This window comes from Pseudophryne corroboree, chromosome 2, assembly GCF_028390025.1.
Source record: "Pseudophryne corroboree isolate aPseCor3 chromosome 2, aPseCor3.hap2, whole genome shotgun sequence".
Taxonomy (NCBI): domain Eukaryota; kingdom Metazoa; phylum Chordata; class Amphibia; order Anura; family Myobatrachidae; genus Pseudophryne; species Pseudophryne corroboree.
The window spans coordinates 865,950,181-865,967,974 of record NC_086445.1 but is presented as its reverse complement, the minus strand read 5'-3'; the positions used below and the strand labels follow the sequence as shown (position 1 = coordinate 865,967,974).

Here is a 17,794-nt window from a genome sequence, read left to right as displayed (position 1 = left end):
ATGCACAGCCGACGGGAGATCAGCGATGAACGAGCGCGGGGCCGCGCATCGTTCATCGCTGGAGTCTCCACACTGAAAGATATGAACGAGTTCTCGTTCATTTATGAACGAGATCGTTCATATCTTTCAGAATATCGGCATGTGTGTAGGGCCTATTAAAGTGCAGACAACACAGTTAAATACATAAATAGCAACATTGCGCAAACGAAGGCAATGGTTGGACTACATGACAATTAAAAAATTACTGTGTAGTCCCATCCCATAGACAAAAAGATGTTGCAAAGAGCACAATACTTGAAAGTGATTAATTGCCCACAACAAGTAATTTAGCCCTTTAACTTCTGTGGCAAATAAACCCGTGTGCTTATTTCCTCTCCCAAAAATGGTTGGGGAGCATTCATCCAAAGCTGCATTACGGATCTATAAGTCGATGCTGGCATCTAGGTTAAGTGTGTACATATAATTTGGAGAATGTTGACATAAATTAGTTTTATTATAGCAATGTCTCCTCGGTTTGTGGCAATTGTGGTTTTGCATGCAAAATAAAATGTAGTAATAAGAGAACATTCCCTGCAAGTATTTACAAACTCTAAACTTAGGCTGCACACTTTTATTGACAGCTCCTGGGAGCTACATACACTGCTGTGGTGGAGGTAGGGTATATTTTTACAACCATTATGTTTAATCACCTCTTCCAGTCAAATAGCATGTGCTTAGTACTGAACTGCCTCTAATGTCACAGAGCAAATGTGGAAACTAGAATTTAGCTGGGATACAAATTTGAAGCTTTTTACAGGAATCCCACTAAAAGAGGGGACGAAAAACAGTTACGCCACATGGAGCCGCAAGAGCTTACAATCTAACAGGATTTAAAAATAAAAGGACGCAAAATCCCAATCATACTGAGCTTGTCCTTGTGTCTGACAGAGAGTGCATGGGGAATACCTCTGGCAACAAAGATGAGGATTTTTTGGCAGTTTTACAGGGAACTGAAGAGCTGAGGACACTGTAAATCCTCCTGACTGTAAGAGGCAGCAGGGATCTGAACAAAGGATTAAGTTGAAGGGCACCCACAGCCCCTTGTTCTGCCCAATATTCCACCAACAGCTTCATCTCCACCTATTTCCCAAACACTTCCGTGCATTTCCCCAGCTTCACAACACATTCACTTCTGTTGTTGTGTTTGTTGACAACCAGCAACTATTCAACACAATGCCACCTCCTGCTGCTCCATTCAGCTCCCTTCCCTGTGCTGGAGGTGACAGCCACATGACCTGCTCAGCCCACAACCAGTAGAGCAGCCTTGTGCAGAGCACTGCTCCTCAGGGCAGGGGTGGACATGTAATGCACATTTACATGACAGACACGGGGATGGAGGGAGGCCAGGCTCAGATCTGCAAACAAATGCAAAGGGCATGCAGCTGTTTACTTTGCATTGTACATAAGGGCTTCCAGCACTGCACTGACTGAGCCTGGGAAGGGAAAGGCTGGTAGGACTAGGACAGGTCAATATCAGAGGCATAGGCCGGGTAATCATATGGCAACAGGAGACAGGCAGGGAGAAGCACAGTAGCACAGTGGAAATGGAGGGGGTACAGAATGACTGCTCCCGGCTTACCTGAGGAACTCTTGCAGGCAGGTGTCACAGAAGCGATGGCCACAGGTGGACACCTGCACCGGCTCCCTCATCGCCTTGCCACACAGCGGGCACACAAACTTGCGCCTGAGCTTCTCCAGGAACTTGTAATCATAGCCTGGCATCTTGTGTGACAGCCAGGTAGCAGCGGTCCCAGGGGAGGAGGGGGCGGCCGGTTACGGGCTCTCTCACACGGCACGTCCAAGGTCGCTTGTGTCACTCTCTGGACCCCCTGCCAGTGACTGGGGCATCTATTGTGGTAGCTGCCACCTCCAAGATCCGTGGGCAGAGGCACCAGAGCAGAGTGCCGGATCCGTGTTTCCTTCAGCCAGACACAGCTCCCTCCAGCTGTCTGTGTAACCAGCACTCGCTCGCTGCCTCTGTCTGCTCCTGCTCAGCTGCTCAAGGTACATCCAGCCCCTGCCCCTCCTCTGTGCTGGGAGCAGGGAGGGAACAACTCGCGCCGGCTACTCTGCCCGCCCTCATTCACTACATGGCACGGTGCACAGCACTGCGCTACAGTCTGTGTGCCCGCTTCCCGCATGGCTGTGCTCCAGCCCTCCTGCATGGGGTTGGGTACAGTCGGTCAGTGCTCGTTTTCTGCGCTGGTACACGTACACTGGCCGCACTCCTGCATGGGTACAGTGCCTGCCCTACTGCATGGATATAGTCAGTGCCTCCTTCCTGCATGGGTTTGGGTACAGTACAGGTTACAACCTCAACCCGTAAATGGCCGCTTTCTGAATGCCTGGGTACACTAAACTACCTGTCCTAAATGGGCAGTCAGTGCCCGTACTGCTGCATTGGTACAGTCATTTAGTGCCTGCTTCCTGCATGGGTACAGTGACGTCCTCCTGCATATACTGTGCATAGTGCCCACTTCCACCATAGATACAGTGCCCACCCCAACCTCCTGCATTGGTACATTGTGAGCTGCAGCAGTGCCAGCGATCAAATCCTGACCTATACTGGAGAGGGGTGTGGATCATAGGGTCAACAGTAACTAGGTCGACAGTCATTAGGTCGACCACTATTGGTCGACAGTGACTAGGTCGACACCTGAAATAGGTAATTAGGTCGACATGAAAAAAGGTCAACACAAGTTTTTTTACATTTTTTGGGTGCCGTTTTCTTCGTAAAGTGCCCAGGAACCCCAATTAGTGCACTGTATACCCTCGCATGGCTCACTTTGCTCGCCTTGCTTTGGGCAAGGTTCCTCACTCCGCTACCGCTGCTCTTGGCACAGGTTACTATTTCCAATCATAGACCTTGTGGATCGTAAAGTATGAAAAAGTAAAAAAAATAATATTTAAAAAAAACAAAAACCTCATGTCGACCTACTGACCATGTCGACCTAATGCATGTCGACCTAAAGACCAGATCCCACTGGAAAGATTCCTGATCAGGAAGAGCAGAGACCCACATGTCTTCGGCACAATAATTAGATTAATAAACCAATATTTATTTATTTAGTAATTACATTAAGTTGAAGTATTAAATTGTTGCTAATGGGGCCATAAAATTAGGTTAGGTTTAGGCTGCGGGGAGGGAAGGTTAGGGTTAGGCTGTGGGGGTGTGAGGGTTAAATTTAGGTTGCTACTAGGGGGGTTTAGGTTTAGGCACCACCGGTGAGGGTTAGGGCTATACTTTGGGGGAAGGCAGTTAGGGTCAGGCTGTGGGAATGGAGGGGGGGGAGTAGTGAAGGTTTAGCATGCTTACCTTACAGGTGTTTGAATCCTGCGTGTCTGGATGCCGCTGTATTGTGACCGATACCATTCCAGTAAATTCACTACCAAATCTACAGTAGAGCAGGAACAGGATTGTGATTGGTGCGATTCACTCTTTTTGTGAAATGCCAGCCTACATTTTTTATAAGCTCCTGGCCCCAGTGCCGTAACTAGGCATTTTAGCGCTGTGTGCAAGAAACGGCATTGGCACCCCCCTATGCAAGATAGGGGCAGTGTGCGCCGTGGGCGCGCTAAAAATATATATGGGTGTGGCTTCATGGGGGAGGGGCGTGGTCACAAAATTATACCAATTCATACTACGGGGCACAGTAGTCTCCATTATTCAAATTACGCTGCACAGTAGCGTCACTACACCAGGTAGAGCTCCTTTTACACATTACGGCAGCCAGCCCCGTTTTTACACATTACGGCAGACAGCGTCCCCTTTTTACACATTACAGCAGACAGCGTCCCCCTTTTTACCCATTCCGGCAGCCAGTCCCCCTTTTTACACATTGCGGCAGACAGAATAGATAGATAGACAGATTGCGGCAGACAGAATAGATAGAATGATAGATAGATAGATAGATAGATAGATAGATAGATAGATACTTACTTACCATCTCTCCCCGCTGGCTCAGGCTCCTCGGTGCAGGCTTCATGCAGCAGATCCCGGGCAGGCGAGAAGGAGGAGGAGGGAGGGGGACTGGAGCCGCAGCAGCGCTATGTAATTGGTAGTGGCGCCGCTGCAGCTGTCCCTTTCCTTCCGCATTGGCTGGCCGACGCCGATGTGAATGCTGGGATGAGGGAAGCGCATTGCAAGCCGCTGGCCGTTGCACCCTCAGGGCAACTGCGCTGTGTGCCAGGCACACCTGGCACACACGTAGTTACGGCGCTGCATGGTCCATAGGTCATCAGTTTCACGTTCCCATAAAAAAATTAAACACCTTCCTATCTTTCCGCACACCTCACCTCCATCCATAATACAGTCACCTCTGCATGCAAGTTTTGGAAATCAAAGAAAGGGTTATCCTGCTGCTTTTGCTTTCTACATCTTATGTGACCCTGGTTGGGAGCAGGGTCCTGGACCTGAAACTTAGTCCCGAGTTGTTTCCTTTCACTTATGCAGAAATCCCGGCTTGGTGCACATTCACATGCAAAAAAACGGGATATAGCTGCATGTGTGAAAGTGGTATTATACAGAATTTGACCTGGGAATTTGCCGGGTCAACCCAGGTCATTACCATGCTTATTCCCGGGTCCAACCCTGGTTGGCTGCTTTCTGAAAGGGTGTGACCCAGTTTACCTTTCAAAGCTCCTGATTGGCTGTGTAACTGGAGGCCCACCTTAAGGGAGTGTCTAAAGTGACATGTAGGGCAGACACAGGTTCTGCGTGAAAGGGTCAACCCGGGAATAACTTGGGACCAAGGTGCAGTGTTAAAGGGGTATAGGAGCTAAAACCCGGGTCCAAGTCATGTTGAAAGACCCAGGGAAAAACAGAGTCCAAGCCCTGGCTTCTGCCTGAAAGTGGAATAAGGGTGTAGTACATGCAGACCAGCACATGAACATAAATATGTCTTTTTGGAAATGTACAGTATATTTTACAACTAATGTAATGATTAATAGCAAAGATGGATGCACCTCTGCATGTAGAAGAATATAAACATTTTTTCCGTGCACGCTTCTTTTGAGCAGTGTATGCCTAATTTACTTCCTGCTACATCAATCACATAAAATGGGTGGTCTTCAGTATGCCGACTGTCGGGATCCCGGCGGACAGTATACCGGCGCCGGAATCCCGACAGCCGGCATACCGACACTATTTCTCCCTCGTGGGGGTCCTCGACCCCCCTGGAGGGAGAATAAAATAGCGTGGCGCGCGTAGCCCGCAGAGTGGCGAGCGCAGCGAGCCCGCAAGGGTTTTTTTTGCGCTCGTCCCGCTGTCGGTATGCCGGCGGTCTGGTATGCTGGTCGCCGGTAGCCCGGCCACCGGCATACCATACTACACCCCATAAAATATACAGCAATCCTACCCTAGTGTAATCTACAAATTCAATTGTACAGTACATATGTTTATAAAGGGTACTGTATTGCTGCCACCTGATGGTCATAATTGGTACTGTATTTAAAAACCATGCAGTTTTGGGATATTTCTTTAACAAAGGGGACTTCTGTCTTGAAATTAAATGTGTTTTGAAATGTTAATAAATACTGAGATACGAAATACCTACATGTGTTTTTCTCTTACGTCCTAGAGGATACTGGGAATCCATTTAGTACCATGGGATATAGACGGGTCAGCTAAGAGCCATGGGCACTTTAAGAATTTGATAGTGTGCACTGGCTCCTCCCTCTATGCCCCTTCTATCAGACTCAGTTTAGAAAATGTGCCCAGAGGAGCCGGTCACACTTATGAAAGCTCCTGAAGAGTTTTCTACATTTTATTTCTCTGTTTGTTATTTTCAGGCAGGACTGGTTGGCACCAACCCGCCTGCTTCCTGGGACTTAGAGGGGGCAACGACCCAACCTCTTGAAGGGTTAATGGTACCGTTCCCCGCTGACAGGACACTAGCTCCTGAGGGAACTATTCGCAAACCCCACCACGGCGAGCGTACATTCCCGCAGCACGCCACCACCGCTAACAGAGCCAGAAGATAGAAGATTGGTTAGTACTAAGCCGGCGTCCCGGTTAGCGGGTCGCCGTCCGTAATGGCGGCATGAGGGTACGGAGACACACGACTTCTACATGGGTCGGCTGAGTCTCCAGGGCGCTGTGTGTGCTGGCTCCATACCATCTCTGTGTCTCCCTGGAAGGGCTCTTTGTGGGTTAATTGTGCATTTAACCTTTTCCTGTGTGTGTGCACTGTCACAATTACAATATGTCAGGCAAAGAGCGTGTTTCATGTAAGGCAGAGTGTTCCTCTTCTCCAGGGGGTTCACAGCTGTGTACTCAGTGTAGTGCACTTTTCCAGGCTAGCGGGGCTGAGCCAGCATGGCTGGATTCCATTAAGGGAATGATTTCCAATATTTCTAATAAATTGTCCCGCAATGAGAAAGAGACGCAATACTTAAGATGTACTTTGGCCCATATCCTGCAGTCTGACTCTGATGCTGACGGGACAGACATGGAGGAGGGGGAGGCTACTCTGTCACAGGGAATAGAGGCTCTCATAGAGGCTATCAGAGAAGTTATGCATATCCCTGATAAGGTAACAGAGAAGTCTGAGGAATCTTATTTTAATATAAAAAAGAAATCCTCAGCCACTTTTCCTGTGTCAAAGGAACTAAATACACTGTTTGAAGAACCGTGGGTTAATCCTGATAGGAAATTTCAAATCCCTAAAAGGTTAATATCATCTTTTCCTTTTCCTCCTGAGGAAAATCCACTGATAGTGGATGCATCAGTATCCAGGCTGTCACGGAAAATTGTATTACCTGTCCCTGGTGCAGCCTCCCCAAAAGATATGGCTGATCGTAGAATTGAGAATACACTCAAATCTTTGTATACTGCGCTGGGGTGGCTCAGAGACCCACTATAACATGTGGGTGGAATACTAAGGCCATCGCCAAATGGTCGGGTAACTTAATTGAGGGGTTAGGTACCTTGCCTTGCCTCAAGGGGAGATTGTTTTACTCCTGCAACATATACAGGAATCTGCAAATTTTATGTTGGAAGCCATAAAAGAAATAGGCTTGCTTAATGCACACACCACTGCTATGGCAGTGTCAGCACGCAGGGGCTTATGGCTACGCCAGTGGACTACTGATGCGGGCTCCAGGAAAGGCGTGGAAGACCTACCATTCACAGGAGAGGCCTTATTTGGAGATGAACTAGACAAATGTATCTCCAAAGCTACTGCGGGTAAGTCCACATATCTTCCTTCTGCAGCTCCCTCAGCCAGGAAGGCTTACTCAGCTTCCAATTTACAGTCCTTTCGGATGGCCAAGTTTAAGGGCAAAACCAGAGGTTCTTCTACAGCCACCAGCAGCGCTAGAGGTAAACCACGCAAACCAGCAACTGCCGGTTCTCAGGAGCAGAGCTCAAGCTCTGCTTCCTCAAAGCCTTCAGCATGACGGTGGACCGTGATGCCTGGAAGACTGGCAGGTGGGAGCCCGGCTAAAATTCTTCAGTCACATCTGGACAAGTTCGTGTCAGGATCCCTGGGTCGTAGATCTTATTTCCCAGGGTTACAGACTGGAGTTCCAGGAGCTCCCACCTCACAGATTCTTCAAATCAGGCTTACCAGTTTCACAAGAGGCAAGTATAACTTTACAAGACGCCATTCAAAGACTGATACAGGCTCACGTCATTGTTCCAGTTCCACCTCATCTGCAAAACAAGGGGTATTATTCCAACTTGTTTGTAGTTCCGAAACCGGACGGTTCGGTAAGACCGATTTTGAATCTCAAGTCGTTGAACCCGTACTTACGAGTGTTCAAATTCAAGATGGAGTCTCTGAGAGCGGTGATCTCAGGTCTGGAGGAGGGGGAATTCCTAATGTCTCTGGATATCAAGGATGCGTACCTTCACATTCCGATCTGGCCGCCTCATTAGACTTATCTACAGTTTGCACTGCAGGACTGTCATTACCACTTCCAGGCCCTGCCATTTGGTCTTTCAATGGCACCGAGAGTGTTCACTAAAGTGATGGCAGAGATGATGTTTCTACTCCGCAAGCAGGGAGTGAACATAATTCCGTACCTGGACGATCTTCTGATAAAGGCACCGTCCAGAGAGCGGTTGTTGGACAGCATTCGCCTCTCAACCGGTTTACTTCTGGATCACGGGTGGATCCTGAACTTACCAAAATCTCACCTGGAACCGACGCAGAAATCCTTTCCTGGGAATGATACTCGACACAGAGTCTCAGTGAGTGTTCCTTCCCTTGGAAAAGGCAATGGTAATCCGGTCAATGGTTTGGGCTGTCCTGAAGCCAACCCGGATATCGGTGCATCTGCGCATTAGCCTTCTGGGGAAAATGGTAGCATCTTATGAGGCAATTCAGTACAGAAGGTTTCATGCAAGGCCCTTCCAGCTCGATCTGTTGGACAAATGGTCCAGATCGCATCTTCACATGCACCTGAGGATCCGTCTGTCGCCAAAAGCCAGGATCTCCCTTCTGTGGTGGCTACAGATTTCTCACCTAGTCGAGGGTCGATGGTTCGGGATTCAAAATTGGATTCTGCTAACCACAGATGCAAGCCTCAGAGGTTGGGGATCAGTCACCCAGGGGGTGCAGCTTCAAGGAAGTTGGTCAAGTCAGGAGGTCGTCCTTCCAATGAACATTCTTCAGAATCAGGCCATTCAGGTCCAGTCGGACAATGTAACGGTGGTAACGTACATAAACTGACAGGGCGGAACGAAAAGCAGAGCCGCAATGTCAGAGGTGTGAAGAATTCTCCTCTGGGTGCAAGAACATGCCGTGGTGTTGTCGGTGGTCTTCATTCCAAGAGTAGACAACTGGGAACCAGACTTCCTCAGCAGACACGACCTGCACCCAGGGGATTGGAGTCTTCACCCGGATGTGTTCAGGTGCTTGACACGTCAGTGGGGATATCCAAAAATCGTCATGATGGCCTCTCGTCTCAACAAGAAGCTCAAGCGGTGTTGTTCCAGGTCGAGAGACCCACAGGCAGTGGCGGTAGACGCTCTGATGACTCCATGGGTCTACAAGATGGTGTACGTGTTTCCTCCACTTCCTCTGATCCCAAGAATTCTAAAAAGAATAAAAAGGGAAAAAGGTTCAAGCAATACTCATTTCTCCTGGCTGGCAAAGAAGGGCCTGGTATGCGGACCTTCTGGAGATGCTCCTCAAAGATCCGTGGCTTTTGCCTCTTTGCGAGGATCTTCTGCAACAAGGCCTGTTCGTCTAAACATTACCACCGTATTTGGAAGCAGTACATCTCTTGGTGTGAGAGCAGACAATATTCTGTGGTGGAATTTCATCTGGGACATTTCCTGCTTTTTCTGCAGTCAGGTGTGGATGTGGGCCTACGTCTGGGCTCCATAAAAGTCCAGATTTCGGCCTTGTCCATTTTCTTTCAGAAACAATTGGCTTCTCTCCCTGAGGTCCAGATGTTCTTGAAAGGTGTTCTGCATATCCAACCTCCCTTTGTGCCTCCCACGGCACCTTGGGATCTCAATTTGGTGTTGCAGTTTCTCCAATCGGATTGGTTTGAACCGTTACAGGAGGTAGACGTAAAATATCTTACGTGGAAGACCGTCACACTATTGGCCTTAGCTTTAGCAAGACATGTGTCGGAAGTGGGGGTGTTGTCTCACAAGAGCCCCTACTTAATTTTCCATGAGAGACAGATCTGAACTCAGAACTCGTCAGCAATTTCTTTCTAAAGTGGTGTCTGCGTTTCACATCAACCAACCTATTGTAGTTCCGGTGGTTACCGACACCTCTGCTACTTCAAAGTCTTTGGATGTTGTGAGAGCTCTGAAGGTGTATGTAAAACGAACAGCTCGTCACAGAAAATCGGACTTACTGTTTGTGCTTTATGATCCCAATAAGATTGTCCTGCTTCAAAGCAGTCAATTGCGCGCTGGATCAGGCTCACTATCCAGCATACTTATTCCACAGCAGGATTGCCGGTTCCAAAATCTGTACAGGCCCACTCTACTAGATCGGTGGGTTTTTCTTGGGCAACTGCTCGGGGGGTGTCTCGGCTTTACAGCTTTGCCGAGCAGCTACTTGGTCTGGGTCGAACACGTTTGCTAAGTTCTACAAGTTCGATAAGTTCTACAAGTTTGGTCAATCTGTTCTGCAGGAACATCAGCACTCTCCCTCCTGTACTGGGAGCTTTGGTACATCCCCATGGTACTAATGTGGACCCCAGCATCCTCTAGAACGTAAGAGAAAATAGGATTTTAATTACCTACCAGTAAATCCTTTTCTGGTAGTCCGTAGAGGATGCTGGGCGCCCGCCCAGTGCTTCGTATTCCTGCATTGTTACTTGGTTCAGTATTGTTCTTTCAGCCGTTGCTGAATTGTTCCAAGTTGGTTAGCTTGGCTTTCCTTTGTGTTCCGTGTGAGCTGGTGTGAATATCACCACTATCTGTGTATTTCCTTCTTTTGAAGTATGTCCGTCTCCTCAAGCACAGTTTCTAGACTGAGTCTGATAGGAGGGGCATAGAGGGAAGAGCCAGCCCACACTATTAAACTCTTAAAGGGCCCATGGCTCCCAAGGGACCCATCTATACCCCTATGGTACTAATGTGGACCCCAGCATCCTCTACGGACTACGAGAAAAGGATTTACCGGTAGGTAATTAAAATCCTATTTTTGTATATGCCAATTCTAACACACGTCTAGCAGATGCTAACGCCAATAGTGTGACCGCCTTCCAAGTAAGAAACTTGACATCAACCTCCTGTAAAGGTTCGAACCAATCCGGCTGTAGGAACTGCAGCACCACATTAAGATCCCAAGGTGCCGTAGGAGGCACAAAGGGAGGCTGGATGTGCAGAACCCCTTTCAAGAAAGTCTGAACCTCAGCGAGGGCAGCCAATTGTTTCTGGAAGAAAATGGACAAGGCCGAAATCTGGACTTTTATGGAGCCCAAGCGCAGACCCACATCCACACCTGCTTGCAGAAAGAGGAGAAACTGCCCTAGTTGAAACTCCACTGTAGGAAACTTCTTGGATTCAGACCAAGACACATACTTTTTCCAAATTCGATGGTAATGCTTAGACGTTACGCCTTTCCTTGCCTGTATCAGGGTAGGAATAACCTTGTTTGGAATGCCCTTCCGAGCTAAGATCTGTCTTTCAACCTCCATGCTGTCAAACATAGCCATGGTAAGTCTTGATAAGCGAACAGCCCCTGTTGCAGAAGGTCCTCGCGAAGAGGAAGAGGCCTCGGATCTTCCAGCAGTAACTCCAGAAGATCTGCGTACCAAGCCCTTCTTGGCCAGTCCGGAGCAATGAGGATTGCCTGAATTCTTGTTCTCTTTATTAGTTTGAGAATCTTTGGGATGAGTGGAAGTGGAGGGAACACATACACGGACTTGAACACCCATGGAGTCACCAGGGCAACCACCGCCACTACCTGTGGGTCTCTTGACCTGGAACAGTACCTGCGAAGCTTCTTGTTGAGGCGGGAGTCCATCATGTCTATTTGAGGTATGCCCCAAAGACCTGTCACCTCCGCGAACACCTCCGGGTGGAGGCCCCACTCTCCTGGATGGAGATTGTGTCTGCTGAGGAAGTCCGCTTCCCAGTTGTCCACTCCCGGAATGAAGATTGCAGACAGCTCCAACGCGTGTTTTTCTGCCCAGAGGATGATTCTTGTTACCTCTGACATTGCAGCTCTGCTCTTCGTTCCACCTTGTCGGTTTATGTAGGCCACCATCGTTATATTGTCCAACTGAACCTGAATGGCCTGATCTTTAAGAAGATGTGCTGCTTGTAGAAGACCGTTGTACACGGCCCTTAGTTCCAGATTGTTTATCGGAAGGATGGATTCCAGACTTGACCACCTACCTTGGAAGTTTTCCCCTTGGGTGACTGCTCCCCAACCTCTGAGACTTTTATCCATGGTTAGAAGGATCCAATTCTGAATCCTGAACCTGCAGCCCTCCAGTAGGTGAGAAGTTTGCAGCCACCAGAGGAGCGAGATTCTGGCTTTCGGTGACAGACGTATCCTCTGGTGCATGTGAAGATGAGATCCCGACCATCTGTCCAGGAGATCCAGCTGGAAGGACCCTGCATGAAATCTTCTGTACTGCAGAGCCTCATAGGAGGCAACCATCTTCCCCAGAAGGCGAATGCACTGATGAACCGATACCCGGGCTGGCTTCAGGACATCCCAGACCATTGTTTATATCACCAACGCTTTCTCCACCGGCAGAAACACCCTCTGTACTTCCATGTCGAGGATCATCCCCAGGAAGGACAGTCTCCTTGTCGGCTCCAAATGTGACTTTGGAAGATTCAGGATCCATCCATGATCCTGGAGTAGTTGAGTTGAGAGAGTAATGCTCTGTAACAGCTTCTCCCTGGAAGACGCTTTTATCAGCAGATCGTCCAGATAAGTAATTATGTTCACACACTGCTTACGGAGGAGGAGCATCATCTCCGCCATGACCTTGGTGAACACCCTCGGTGCCGTGGAGAGGCCAAACGGCATTGCCTGGAACTGATAGTGACAGTCCAGCAGCGCAAATCTTAGAAAAGCCTGGTGAGGCGGCCAGATCGGAATGTGAAGGTATGTATCCTTGATATCTAGGGATACTAGAAATTCCTCCTCCTCCAGACCTGAGATCACCGCTCTCAGAGACTCCATCTTGAATTTGAATTCCCTCAAATAAGGGTTCAATGACTTTAGGTTCAATATTGACCTGACCGAACCATCCGGTTTCGGTACCACAAACAGGTTTGAGTAATAACCCTTGTTTTTGAGGTGAGGTGGAACGGGAACCAATGACATTTGACTTTAGCAATTCTTGAATGGCTTCCTGTAGGATAGAACTTTCTGTCAGCAAAGCTGGTAAGCCTGATTTAAAAAATCTGTGAGGTGGGAGTTTTGAAACTCCAGTCTGTACCCCTGGGTAACAATATCTTGTACCCAGGGGTCCAGGCATGATGACGCCCAGACATGACTGAAATGTCTTAGTCTTGCTCCCACCTGCCCGATCTCCATGCTGGGAGGTCCACCATCATGCCGAGGATTTTGAGGAAGCAGAACCAGGTTTCTGTTCCTGGGAACCTGTTGGTGCAGGTTTACTGGATTTCCCCCGAGCTCCTCTAAAGAAAGTGGAAGGGGGTTTTGACTTTTTAACTTTCGCGGTCCGAAAGAACTGCATTGTAGATGTAGGATAAGATATCCTAGTCGGCGGTGTTGCTGAGGTAAGAAAGGTTGACTTACCCACAGTTGACGTGGTGATCCACGCATCTAATGCTTCCCCAAACAAAGCCTGACCTGTGAAGGGTAGGTTCTCCACACTTTTCTTGGATTCTGCATCCGCAGACCATTGGCGCCGCCAGAGTCCTCCACGTGCCGAGACAGCCATGGAAGAAGCCCTCGCATTAAGATGGCCAAGGTCCTTCATGGCCTCCACCATTAAACCTGAAGAATCCTGTATGTGACGTAAAAACTATTCAATGTCACTTCTATCGATAGAATCTAATTCCTCTAGTAATGTGCCTGACCACTTTACTATGGCTTTAGAAATCCACGCACAAGCAATAGTGGGTCTTAAAGCTACTCCAGTAGCTGTGTATAGTGATTTGAGCATAGTCTTAATCTTGCGGTCAGCCGGCTCTTTTAAAGCGGTGGACCCAGGGACAGGTAAAACTACCTTTTTAGACAACCTAGATACAGAAGCGTCTACTACAGGCGGGATTTCCCACTTTTTCCTGTCCTCAGGGAAAGGAAAAGCAATGAGAACCCTTTTTGGGATCTGGAATTTTTTCTCCGGGTTTTCCCAGGGTTTTTCAAACAATGCGTTTAATTCCTTAGACGCAGGGAAAGTAAGGGAGGTTTTCTTATTGTCTGTAAAGTAAGCCTCCTCTACCTGTTAAGGTACCTTATCAGTAATATGTAAAATGTCCCTAATAGCCTCAATCATGAGTTGCACCCCCTTAGCAAGGGATGCATCTCCCCCCTGCATATCCCCATCACCGTCCCCTGTATCAGAGTCGGTATCCGTGTCAGCTTGCATTATCTGGGCAGGAGCACGCTTCTTTGGGTATATAATGGGGGCTTTAGACGAGGTAGTGGGAGCTGAATACGACAAAACCTCAACAGACTTTCTTAAAACCTGTGTTTCAGTCTCATTTTGAGCTATCCGAGATGAGATCTGGGATATCATGCCCCTAATAGAATCCACCCATGGGGGTTCAGATTCAGAAAGCTGAGAAAGAACCTGGCATTCCTGAGTACATGGAATAGACTCTTCGGGAGAAAATACACACTCTGCAGCACAAGATACATGCTTATGTGAGACATATAAACACACACACACACACACAGGAAAATGCAGACACAGTTTTCCCCAGAGTACCTTCAGAGAGCCACAGAGTATAAGGAGCCAGCCACACAGCGTTCCAGTAGGCAGTTAATACAAGAAAATGGCCGGCGCCGAACTGAATAACCTTAATAGGATTAAACAGCTACACTCCCCCCCCCCTGTCTATAACACCCTGGTACAGCAGAGGTATGCTGGAGTTATGTGGAGGTCAGCGCTCCCTGTCAGCGTCTCATATGTGTAATCTACAGGGAGAAAATGGCGCTGGTGAGTGCTGGATCCGCTCTGAGGAGAAGCCCCGCCCCCTGTAATGGCGCATCTTCCCGCTTTCACAGATTATACTGGCCTGAGGTGATTTTGCTGCTAACAGTGGGATTAGCCCGTTAGCATATGTGACCAGTGTAGGGTATGTCACGCTGGCCCAGGAAGCCCCTCACAGCGCCGTACACCAAGTGCTGCTGAGCCTTCTGGAGCGCAGCCTGTCAAAGCTGCGCTCCCACCCTTGTGCCGCCATTTCCGCCGGCGACCCGGCTCTGTTAGGGGGTAGCGGCCGTGCTGCGAGAGTGAGCGGTTGCCTCGTGGGCTTGCGATCAGCACCCTCAGGAGCTCAGTGTCCTATCAGCGGAGATAGAGAACCATTAACTTCTAGAGTTGGTTCCCACTCCCCTCCTAAGTCCCACGAAGCAGGGGGGCTGTTGCCAGCAGCCTCCCTGTACCTAACACTCTTAAAAAAACAATAAAACTAGAAAAACTCCTAGGAGCTCTCTTAGCTGTGACCGGCTCCACTGGGCTCATTTTCTAAACTGAGTCTGGTAGGAGGGGCATAGAGTTAGGAGCCACACTATTAAACTCTTAAAGTGCCCATGGCTCCCAAAGGACCTGTCTATACCCCTATGGTACTAATGTGGACCGCAGCATCCTCTAGGACGTAAGAGAAACATGTAACAAAAAATATTGATAAAAGCAGTTGAATTATAATCCATGAAATAAACATAAAATAAAATATACAGTAAGTAAAAAAAACATAATAAAAAAAAGCTGCTACATGCCCAGGATGGGATCAAGTCACAACATCGACATTCAGAATGTTGACATGGTTAATAGGCCGACATATTCAGAATGTTAACATTTTCTATGTCAACACCAAAATGTCAACATTTCATTTTTGCGTTATTGTTAGGGTTAGGCTATAATAAGCAAAAAACACAGTATGTCAACTTTCTGGTGTCGGCATTATGAACATGTTAACCATGTCAACATTTGTGAATGTCGACATTTTCTGTCAACCTATTGTTCATGTGGACATTCTGACAGCCAACATTAAGACTACGGGTGACATTTACTAAGCAGTGATAAAAGCGGAGAAGTGAGCCAGTGGAGAAGTTGCCCATGACAACCATTCAGCATTGAAATAACATCTATAATTTGCATACTATAAAATTATACAGAGCTGCTGATTGGTTGATGGGGTAACTTCTCCACTTGCTCACTTCTCCACTCTTATCACTGCTTAGTAAATGTCCGCCTATGTCAAGATTCTGGTGTGGACATTATGAATGTTCATACCACACCCGCCCAAGACTACTGTATGTAGCATCACCCAGAATACTGACAAGAATGCAATGCAAGTATTTTTGCATAGCATTAATTATTCATATGCTACCAAGCCCTTAAAGATGTATTCAGATATATTCAATCAGTACATTCCATACCGTGTCAGAGCTTGCATAATGTGTCGGTAGCTGAACGTGGAATATTTTGTGCAGTTGACGTTCATATACTTTCTCCATTTCTATATCCATAGTCGATGGGCCCTGCCCACTTGTGTGTCAGACTCATCACTCATTTTGATATTAATCTATAACGAAAAACCCTCTAAGGATTTCAAGAGATATAAATAGCAGCATTACATAAGTAAAAGCACGGAACTAAAGTCACTAAAACTCTTTTTCCTCCGCTTACATTACCAGTATGAAACAGTGCAATTGGCAATCTCTATAACTGATTTATTTTTATCATTTCCTTATTATCTTCTTAAGTTAAAGCACTGAGCACATCAGCTGTCACTGATGTAATTAAAAGACTGAAAGCCATTGCTGAAAACTCAGTATCATATTTCACGCGTCGTATTGCCCCTGGGATCAGCAAGCAGCACAGGAGTTTCAGAAGAAGCGGGCTACAGACAACACATGAGACTTTTGTGGCGTTCAGTTTCTAACCAAGTATAGAGAAAGAAAACAAAAATGATATAACTTATTATACTATAAATGCTCATGATACGCAGACGTTTTATTCATTATGTGTCATCCTACCACTGGAAAACGCATCAGAAATAATTGGAGGTGAAAGTGTTAGTGGGTGCTGTAGTATCCCACATGGCATGGGAGGACGGGGGCCCACACAGACGTCATGCTGTCACAGCTACATATACTCTGCAGCTCAGTGTGGGCACCACATCTATTCACTGACAATACAGTTTGTTCTATACCCTGAGCTGTCTGTCTTCATTCTGTAAGGAGGGAAGACTTAGTCAGTATTACACATTTTAATTACTAATTGTATCTTTACCAGTAAAACATTTCTAATATTTTAGAACTTAAGTTAACTTGTCTTAACTGAAAAAAAAAAAAAAAACAGAGATAGATTGATAGATATCACATCTTCAATATATAGGTATTAGGGGAGTGCACATTATACACTGTAAATTATGTTTATATTGTCATATATATTTTTTTAATAACTTTATTTTTAGCTTTCTATGCAGCATATTAGAGTAACAAGAAACTCAGTGCATATTCAGCAGTTATAGAAAATAGGGGGGTAATTCAGAGTTGATCGCAGCAGCAAATTTGTTAGCAGTCGGGCAAAACCATGTGCACTGCAGGGGGGGCAGATATAACATTTGCAGAGAGAGTTAGATTTGGGTGGGTTATTTTGTTTCTGTGCAGGGTAAATTCTGGCTGCTTTATTTTTACACTGCAATTTAGATTTCAGTTTGAACACCCCCCACCCAAATCTAACTCTCTCTGCACATGTTATATCTGTCCCCCCCTGCAGTGCACATGGTTTTGCCCAACTGCTAACAAATATTCTGCTGCAATCAACTCTGACTTAGGCCCTAAGGGGGTCATTCCGAGTAGATCGCTCGCTAGCAGTTTTTAGTAGTGATGTGCACCTGAAATTTTTCGGGTTTTGTGTTTTGGTTTTGGGTTCGGTTCCGCGGCCGTGTTTTGGGTTCGAACGCGTTTTGGCAAAACCTCACCGAATTTTTTTTGTCGGATTCGGGTGTGTTTTGGATTCGGGTGTTTTTTTCAAAAAACCCTAAAAAACAGCTTAAATCATTGAATTTGGGGTCATTTTGATCCCATAGTATTATTCACCTCAATTACCATAATTTCCACTAATTTCCAGTCTATTCTGAACACCTCACACCTCACAATATTATTTTTAGTCC

At 47.1% G+C, this 17,794-nt stretch overlaps 1 protein-coding gene across 1 annotated transcript in view; it reads right to left on the bottom strand.

Moving 5' to 3' along the window:
- The window catches only part of TRAF4 (TNF receptor associated factor 4), a 51,445-nt gene extending 49,335 nt beyond the window's left edge, over positions 1–2,110 (bottom strand). The window contains exon 1 of the mRNA XM_063955892.1: positions 1,619–2,110. Within this exon, the coding sequence (XP_063811962.1) occupies positions 1,619–1,761 (143 nt within the window). The 5' untranslated portion in view covers positions 1,762–2,110. The remainder of the gene's footprint in view (positions 1–1,618) is intronic.
- Positions 2,111–17,794: the final 15,684 nt, after the last annotated feature.